Source organism: Sinocyclocheilus grahami, unplaced genomic scaffold (assembly GCF_001515645.1).
Source record: "Sinocyclocheilus grahami isolate Dianchi unplaced genomic scaffold, SAMN03320097.WGS_v1.1 scaffold1111.1, whole genome shotgun sequence".
NCBI classification, from domain to species: Eukaryota; Metazoa; Chordata; class Actinopteri; order Cypriniformes; family Cyprinidae; genus Sinocyclocheilus; species Sinocyclocheilus grahami.
Genome location: NW_015506290.1, coordinates 66,011 through 75,691, shown reverse-complemented (window position 1 = coordinate 75,691; position 9,681 = coordinate 66,011). Strand labels below are relative to the sequence as shown.

Sequence of the window (9,681 nt, the reverse complement as noted above, 5' to 3'; positions counted from 1 at the left end):
GTGCGGAGCTCCTAAAGAGAAAAAACACTCGTTATTGAAACTGCACTACAACCAAATGGTTTGCATTTTTAAAATTCAACTATCCTCTAAATCTTTTTATGTTTTTTAATCATCGCTCCGGCCTGACAGGGCATCATCACAGTATGGTAAGGGGCGTAACATTTCCGTCACACGCTTGAGGTATTCGGCCAATCATTTGCGTTTCCACTGCAGTTTATGCTGCGTTCCAGGCAGGTTTTTGAGCCCATAAGTCACGACTTCAAACCACAACTCACGATTTTGTAGCGTTGGTCACGCCAAATTACGTGAGCGCAAGGAATTGTGGTAGCTAGATGTAAACAAACTTCTAGAATAAACAGATTATTTTGTTATATATATTTGATAAGTATGTAATTTTTGCACTACCCCCTGTATAGGCTCTGTGCACAGCTGCAGTCTTGACAGAAAGGGGCTGCCATTGTTGTTTCGCAGGCTATGTGACGTCAGAGCGCGGAACTGGGAGTACATCGATCTAGTACGAGTTCACGGGTGGGAAGTCACGGGTTTGACTGCCGTTCCAGTGCACTTGCACGGGTAGAAGGTTGGAAAAACACGGGTTACGGGTTGCCTGGAACCCGTTAGTACCGCTTTAGAGTGGGTGGGATTGTTCACATGTCGTTATAGTTTCACCGCCTGAAAAACTTTTTCATTCCGCGTCGCCCCATCAAGCTCTCACTGGATCCGCTCCTCTGCTATCAACGAGAGGAACGTCTGTACTTGCTCAACAGACAACGAAAGCCATTTTTTGGTTGTTAAAAAAAGGTGCGCTCGTTCAAAACGGTTGCGTTCGTTCCTTTGCTGGCTTGCTGATTTAAGTCTAGCGGGTCTGTTGTGTCTCATGTTGCAAGTTCAGTGACGCAGGTAGTGACGATTCTCTCTGGCCAATCAGTGATCAGCAGAGTTTACACGTCACGTTTTGGTAATGGTACCTCAACCGAGGTAGTACAGAAAAAAGTACCAGGTACCAGGTACTGTACCCAGTGGAAAACCCCCCAAAAGTGAACCGTACCGAACCGTGCCGTACCATGCAGTGGAAAAGCGCCAATATATTCCCAATGCTTGCAGAGTTAGCTGTGGAAGTCCTGAACTCTTCAAATCCTTCACACAGGTTGACTCAAGCCAAAGGCAATACGGGCAAACACAAAAACAAAACAATCGTTTTACTAAAACAAAATAGAAAAATAATTTAGAGCCAAAAAATCTGGATGGCATTTCATGGTAAACAAATACTTTACGTGATGGTCTAAGCTTTGCTTATTTTACAACAAAAACAAAAAAATACCCCTACGTACCCTAACAAAACGACTGTGAGAACCCAATGGCAATAATGCAACAGTGGTGGTTGATTGAGTACATATGAACATCTCAGTTTCTCAGTTTAAACAGAGTACATCTCTGCAAATGTGAGTGTATTAGTTTTTGAGACCCTGAATGCATCTGCAAGCGTGTCCACGTGTCCATCATCAGATTCTGTTCCCTCTCCTAGGCGTTACATTGTCCCAAGAGGTTCTCCAAAACGGATCTTCTGGCCTGCTTTCAAATTAAAGGTAAAATCCCGTGGAGCTTCGAATAAAAGTACAATAGTAGAGCCCAAATTGAATTCGCCCAGGTGTTCTCCTTTTCTCATGCTGATGCCTTCCCGGTTGTTGTTTGTTACATAGCTGAAGTCATTGTAAGTTCCTTTGCTGTATCGAGGGTTGTTGGTGCGGAGCTCCTAAAGAGAAAAAACACTCGTTATTGAAACTGCACTACAACCAAATGGTTTGCATTTTTAAAATTCAACTATCCTCTAAATCTTTTTATGTTTTTTAATCATCGCTCCGGCCTGACAGGGCATCATCACAGTATGGTAAGGGGCGTAACATTTCCGTCACACGCTTGAGGTATTCGGCCAATCACAATACACTGGATAGCTGGCCAATCAGAGCACACCTCGCTTTTTTAGAACGATGCGCTTTGTAAAAATCGACGCGTTTCAGAAAGGCGGGGCATACAGGAGAAACAATAATGTACAGTATGTGGAAAATAATGTGTTTTTTGAACCTTAAACCGCATAAACACATTTCATTACACCAAATACACAAAATAATGTTCTTTTTAGCAGCATCATATGACCCCTTTAAGCCATTTTAGTATTTAAAGGGATAGTTCACCCAAAAATTTAATTTACCCCATGATCTACTCACCCTCAAGAAATCCTAGGTGTATATGACTCTTCTTTCAGACAAAACCAATCAGAGTTATATAAAAAAAATGTCCTGGCTCTTCCAAGCTTTATAATGGCAGTGAATGGATGTTGATATTCAATAGTCCAATAGACGTCCAATAATAGAAGTCCATCCATCATACAAAAAGTGCCCCACACGGCTCTGTGGGGGTTAATAAAGCGAATCTGTGCGTTTTTTGTAAGAAAACTGTCATACATGTGTTCACAAGAGAGTGGCGTTCCAGCGGATGACGTAGGACGTAGACCTTCTATTGGACTACTGAATACCAACACCCATTCATTGCCATTATAAAGCTTGGAGGAGCCAGGACATTTTTAATATAACTCTTTATATTCGTCTGAAAGAAGAAAGTCATATAAACCTAGGATGCCTTGAGGTAATTTTCATTTTTGGGTGAACTATCACTTTAATATCAGTTGGTTTTGTTTACATTTGTTTTTAATCTAATATTTATATTTTATTTCAGCTTTCAGTTTTTTAATAGTGACTGTGGTCAGCGCTGTTAAAGCCTGTCCAAGAAGTTTCATTTAAAGAATTGCTGCTACAGCTTTCAAAGCAGTGCATTTCAATACTGCTGGACAAATCACCTTCTGTGATTAATGTTCCCATTTTTATGTAGAATATGCAGGTTTATTTGTGAGTCTCATGTTGCAAGTTCAGTGACGCAGGTAGTGACGATTCTCTCTGGCCAATCAGTGATCAGCAGAGTTTACACGTCACGTTTTGGTAATGGTACCTCAACCGAGGTAGTACAGAAAAAAGTACCAGGTACCAGGTACTGTACCCAGTGGAAAACCCCCCAAAAGTGAACCGTACCGAACCGTGCCGTACCATGCAGTGGAAAAGCGCCAATATATTCCCAATGCTTGCAGAGTTAGCTGTGGAAGTCCTGAACTCTTCAAATCCTTCACACAGGTTGACTCAAGCCAAAGGCAATACGGGCAAACACAAAAACAAAACAATCGTTTTACTAAAACAAAATAGAAAAATAATTTAGAGCCAAAAAATCTGGATGGCATTTCATGGTAAACAAATACTTTACGTGATGGTCTAAGCTTTGCTTATTTTACAACAAAAACAAAAAAATACCCCTACGTACCCTAACAAAACGACTGTGAGAACCCAATGGCAATAATGCAACAGTGGTGGTTGATTGAGTACATATGAACACACATGTATCTCAGTTTAAACAGAGTACATCTCTGCAAATGTGAGTGTATTAGTTTTTGAGACCCTGAATGCATCTGCACACAGATTAGCGTGTCCATCATCAGATTCTGTTCCCTCTCCTAGGCGTTACATTGTCCCAAGAGGTTCTCCAAAACGGATCTTCTGGCCTGCTTTCAAATTAAAGGTAAAATCCCGTGGAGCTTCGAATAAAAGTACAATAGTAGAGCCCAAATTGAATTCGCCCAGGTGTTCTCCTTTTCTCATGCTGATGCCTTCCCGGTTGTTGTTTGTTACATAGCTGAAGTCATTGTAAGTTCCTTTGCTGTATCGAGGGTTGTTGGTGCGGAGCTCCTAAAGAGAAAAAACACTCGTTATTGAAACTGCACTACAACCAAATGGTTTGCATTTTTAAAATTCAACTATCCTCTAAATCTTTTTATGTTTTTTAATCATCGCTCCGGCCTGACAGGGCATCATCACAGTATGGTAAGGGGCGTAACATTTCCGTCACACGCTTGAGGTATTCGGCCAATCACAATACACTGGATAGCTGGCCAATCAGAGCACACCTCGCTTTTTTAGAACGATGCGCTTTGTAAAAATCGACGCGTTTCAGAAAGGCGGGGCATACAGGAGAAACAATAATGTACAGTATGTGGAAAATAATGTGTTTTTTGAACCTTAAACCGCATAAACACATTTCATTACACCAAATACACAAAATAATGTTCTTTTTAGCAGCATCATATGACCCCTTTAAGCCATTTTAGTATTTAAAGGGATAGTTCACCCAAAAATTTAATTTACCCCATGATCTACTCACCCTCAAGAAATCCTAGGTGTATATGACTCTTCTTTCAGACAAAACCAATCAGAGTTATATAAAAAAAATGTCCTGGCTCTTCCAAGCTTTATAATGGCAGTGAATGGATGTTGATATTCAATAGTCCAATAGACGTCCAATAATAGAAGTCCATCCATCATACAAAAAGTGCCCCACACGGCTCTGTGGGGGTTAATAAAGCGAATCTGTGCGTTTTTTGTAAGAAAACTGTCATACATGTGTTCACAAGAGAGTGGCGTTCCAGCGGATGACGTAGGACGTAGACCTTCTATTGGACTACTGAATACCAACACCCATTCATTGCCATTATAAAGCTTGGAGGAGCCAGGACATTTTTAATATAACTCTTTATATTCGTCTGAAAGAAGAAAGTCATATAAACCTAGGATGCCTTGAGGTAATTTTCATTTTTGGGTGAACTATCACTTTAATATCAGTTGGTTTTGTTTACATTTGTTTTTAATCTAATATTTATATTTTATTTCAGCTTTCAGTTTTTTAATAGTGACTGTGGTCAGCGCTGTTAAAGCCTGTCCGAGAAGTTTCATTTAAAGAATTGCTGCTACAGCTTTCAAAGCAGTGCATTTCAATACTGCTGGACAAATCACCTTCTGTGATTAATGTTCCCATTTTTATGTAGAATCTGCAGGTTTATTTGTGAGATGTTATTGAGAGATTAAAGTATAGTCAGTTGTTGATTTTTTTTTTTGGTGCTACTTGTCCCTGGGAGCCCTTCAGACCCAACAGACTGCTTTAAAAATAGTTGCAGTACAAAAATGGCTCAACAAACAGCTGGATACCATGAACTAGATGTTGCACAACCACAATATTTCTAATCAAACAGCTATGAACTTTTGAACGAGGAGAATCACCCTGTGAGTCAAAGCGCTCAGGATACACTGAAATGCATTCTGCCTTTAGGATATACATAAGTGGTTTTGCTGCAATGTGTATTGGAGCTTTTCACAGGTAGTATTCTACTGTAGAAGATCACAGTTATTTAGGTCCTGCAAAGACTGAATATGCCGTCTGTCTCACAAAGTTACTGTACTGTGTGTCATCAGAAGACTTGGAATATGTTTTTGTCATATGCAATAAGAGATGCTTGGACTAGAGGTCTGCATTCCCGTGGCACTCCCGCGGGACCCGACCGGATTTTTTGCGCCACAGGATTAAATTCCAGAATAAAACGCGGTGGCAGTCGGTAACTCTGGTGTAATTTGAACGGGAGCGGGCGGTCAAACAATATCCCATTCCCGACATCCATTTAGAACAGCATATCTGCGCTTTATTCTTATTGACCACCGGTACAGCTTGCGCTCAGTACTGTTATGCACACATGATTTAAACATCACAGTATGTGCATAACAATGCTCAGAGCAGGCTGTACCTGTGGTAAATATAAGGCCCTCAGACAGAACAGTCAGGTTGTCGATGAGTGACAGAGCAGAAAAAGGATGGAGCAAAGTGTGGATGCACTGTCCTTGAAGGACGTTCAACTCGTTTTGTTTATATTTTGCTTAGCCTATAATTATAAATGAAATTTTTCTCTGTGACACTTTACTGTTAACAGAAAAATGTCAAACGAATTTAGTATTTTGACGAGACGAATAAAAATAGCTAACCGCTTTCTCTCTGCCACACTTTTTCCCTATTGTGTTGTCAATGTTCAACGAATTGTATCCTGACAAGACGAATAAAAATAAGAAATACAATTTTTTTACATTTTTATTTTCTCTGAGACTTTTTTTCCTACTGTGCTGCATAAAATATTAAACAAATTTTGTGTCTTAAGATAATTCATATAAATTCAAGTCAAAGTCAATAAATTCAAGACTCTTGACAAGACGAATAAAATAACATACAATTTTGTGCAGACTAGGCTACACTTTTATTTGTCAGCCTATCACTCTTTCTTTCAGTAGCGGAAATTTAAATGTGAGATTCTGGAAACGAGATCTAAATTTAGCGGGCACGGTCGGGTCGGGAAGAAAATTATTCTAAGCGGACGGCGGGTGAACAAAGAGTGAATATATAGCGGGAGCGGGTGGGTGACTTTTCCAAAAAAAAAAAAAGGGATTTTTTCAAAGGGTTACTAATGACACATCATTTGGATATTTTCATGTCTGGGAAAAATTTGGGATTAAACGGGTTAAAATGCATTTTAAACAAAGTTAAGTGGTTTTCATTTCCCATTTTACTCTTAGTAATGAAATAATTTCATAAATTTCATAATTTATAAGTTTAGTGCAGAAGTATCGAATCGGTATCGATGTCGACGATACTACCTTGAAAAATATCAGTATCGTATCGAAAACAAAATAAGGGGTATCGCCCATCCCTACCTCTAGCTTGGACATTAGGCTGATTTATACTTCTGCGTCAGACCTACGCCGTAGCTTACGTATAGACGCACATCCATACGCCATAGCCTGACGTGCACCTCTCTAAAAATCTAACAGCGCGTCAATTCTACGCGGACCGCAAGCGCTGTGATTGGTCTGCTAGAACCCCTCCCTCCAATATGTACTTGAGTTTTGTGTGTGTTTATGTGCACTTTAATATATTTTAATGTTACCCCTTCTTATATAAAATAAAACAAAGCAAAGAACAAGCATCTTATCATTTATTATACTACATATAGCATTATACATCAGTAGTTGTCCGCAACAAACAATGTTGATCTGCTGTGGTACAAGTCCTTGTGCAGATTGAAAGAATGCCATCATCTCCTGTTCCGTTGTTGTCTCCTTTTTGTAGTTTTAAATAATGATTTGATATTTTTTTGCCGCCGTCACGGCTATAATGCTTCTCTGACGAGCCGCTTCTTCGGCTTTTGCCGTGGTACTGCGGGTTACACCAGCAACATGCCCGTGGACACTGCAGACTAGCGGTTTGCATGTGTACTGCACGTTGACGTGGACAACGACGCAGAGGTATAAATGAAAACTGACGCATAGCCTATGGCGTAAAGGCTACGGCGTAGTTCAGACGCAGAAGTATAAATCAGCCTTATTTTATGTTCTACAAAAGAAAGACAGACATATAGATTTGGAACAACACAAATGATAAGCAAATAATGAAACCAAATAAAATAATGATAAGCAAATAATGAAAATAATTTATAAAGCTTTTGTCATATTTGATATGTAAATTTCTAAGGCCACTAAATTAAACAATCAAAAATTAAAAGGGTTTTTATAATGACTGTAAAAATGGCCCTCTTCAGCTTGTGGTACACATATTTTTGCTTTGAAATCCTTACTGAAATGTAAACGTTATATTGTTAGTCATATTTCAAGACGAACAATTATTGGACTGAAGCAACTTGATCATCCATTCTATAATTTTTATTAGAAAAATCTAATTAAAATTTGAGTATCAAATATGATATATCAGGCTTTAAAGGAATGTTTATTCCTTCTTATCTGAAGGATAGGACTTTTTCAGTCAGTTTAGGTGATTACTCTTTTTCTACTGCTCCTCTTGTCTGTGGGGTTCTTCAGGGCTCTATTCTGGGACCAATTTTATTTTCTCTGCATATGTTGCCATTGAGTTTTATTTTTGAAAAATTTGGGATTCATTATGCGGATGATTCACAAATTTACTTGCCATTGAAACAGGACCATAAATGCACTGCATTGGTTACCTGTACGATACAGAATCCATTTCAAAGCGTTGCTGTATGTTTATAAGGCTGTGCATGGTCTATCACCTGGCTATGTTACTGATTTAATTAGTGTCCGTCAATTCAGCAGATCTCTGCGCTCAAATGAACAACTACTCCTAATGGTTCCGCGATCTTGTCTAAAATGTAGAGGGGATCATGCTTTCTCTGTGGCAGCTCCTAGGCTCTGGATTGCCCTTCCTCTGTCTATTAGAACTTCTCCAACTTTGGGTGTTTTTCAGAGTTCGCTTAAAACTCATTTGTTTTCTCTAGCTTCTGACAATGTATGATATTTCTTGTTACTATTATTATTTATGTATTTTTATTTTTTATTTTATTTTACTATTATTATTTTTCATTTGTTTTTATATTATTCTTATTTTTTCCCCCTTATCTTTTTCTGTACAGCACTTCGGTTCCAGTCGTGGTGTTGAAAGTGCTTTATAAATAAAGTTTGAGTTGAGTTGAGTTGAGTTATTTGTACATCTCTCAGTCATTGTATTGCAAAAACGTCATAGTATTTTTTGAGATTTATTTTTGATGTTTATGGCTTTATTTCGATAGGAAAGTAATTAGACAGGAAGCGAAATGGAAGAGAGAGAGGGGGACAGGATCGGGAAAGATCCGCGAGCTGGAACTCAAACTTGGGATGCCTGAAGAACAACGGAACTACATGTCGGCACGCAGAGCTGGGTAGTTACTGATTACATAATCAGATTCCAAAAATTAAGTACTTGTAATTAGATTATATTACATTTTAAAATACTCGTAATCAGACTGCAGTTACTTTATGGATTACATATTATTGATACAATAGCAATGATTTAGTCATAATTTATTAATTGTCCCTAATTCCTCTTTTTCATCTTTTAAATTTCCTTCCTAAAATAGCCTACTGCTTATATACACTCATAAAGTCTTCCAGTTTTGTGGACATTCACACAGAGATCAGTCATTAGTCAGGTGGATTTACAAAAATAATTTCAGGTTTAAGAAGTGTTTCAGCTTTGCAACAACTACTGATGAACACATACATTTTTATTTGAATTATCACTCAGTCGGTTATTTGACCATGTATTAGTTTGGAAGGCGTTTGTCTTCCAAACACACTAAAATGCACAAAATCACCGACTTTTTTTGTCATCTGATCCTCTTTCTCCTAATATATTTTTATTTGAAGTACCCGAAATTTTAAAATAAATATTTTAATAATGAAGTATCACACATGTCTGATGTTGATTACATGACATGCAGGTAAACAAATAAAATATCTAATTTGATTCAGTAAGTGTTTTATTTTGATTCATGTTAAAATGATTTGTTTTAATTTAACATTTTTGTTATTTAATTAATTATTAGCTTTTCATTTAACTCATGAACCCCCTGCAGTTCTATCACAAGCCCAGTTTAGGAAGCCTTGATGTAATATAATGTTTAATGCAATTCATGTTGTTGATAACAAATGGAATATATTTCTGACTCTTTGTTATTTTTATATCAGTATGGAACAAGATTATCCTATTTAAATCAATGTGAAAAACGAGATGGGTCAAAAGTAATCTAAAAGTAGTCTGATTATATTACCTAAAATGTGTAATGTAATTGATGATGTTACTAACTACAATTTTTGGCATGTAATTTGGAATCAGTAACGGATTACAATTAGGGATGCACCCGGTATCGGGCCCGATACTTGTCTCCTGTACTCGTACTCGTTCATGCATCATTTGGAT

General features: G+C 38.0%; 1 protein-coding gene across 1 annotated transcript in view; it reads right to left on the bottom strand.

The window, feature by feature from the left end:
* Nucleotides 1-3,058: 3,058 nt before the first annotated feature.
* Nucleotides 3,059-9,681, bottom strand: part of LOC107566904 (phosphatidylserine decarboxylase proenzyme, mitochondrial-like) — a 34,426-nt gene continuing 27,803 nt past the window's right edge. The window contains exon 8 of the mRNA XM_016252471.1: nt 3,059-3,788. Coding sequence (XP_016107957.1) covers nt 3,564-3,788 — 225 coding nt within the window. The 3' untranslated portion in view covers nt 3,059-3,563. The remainder of the gene's footprint in view (nt 3,789-9,681) is intronic.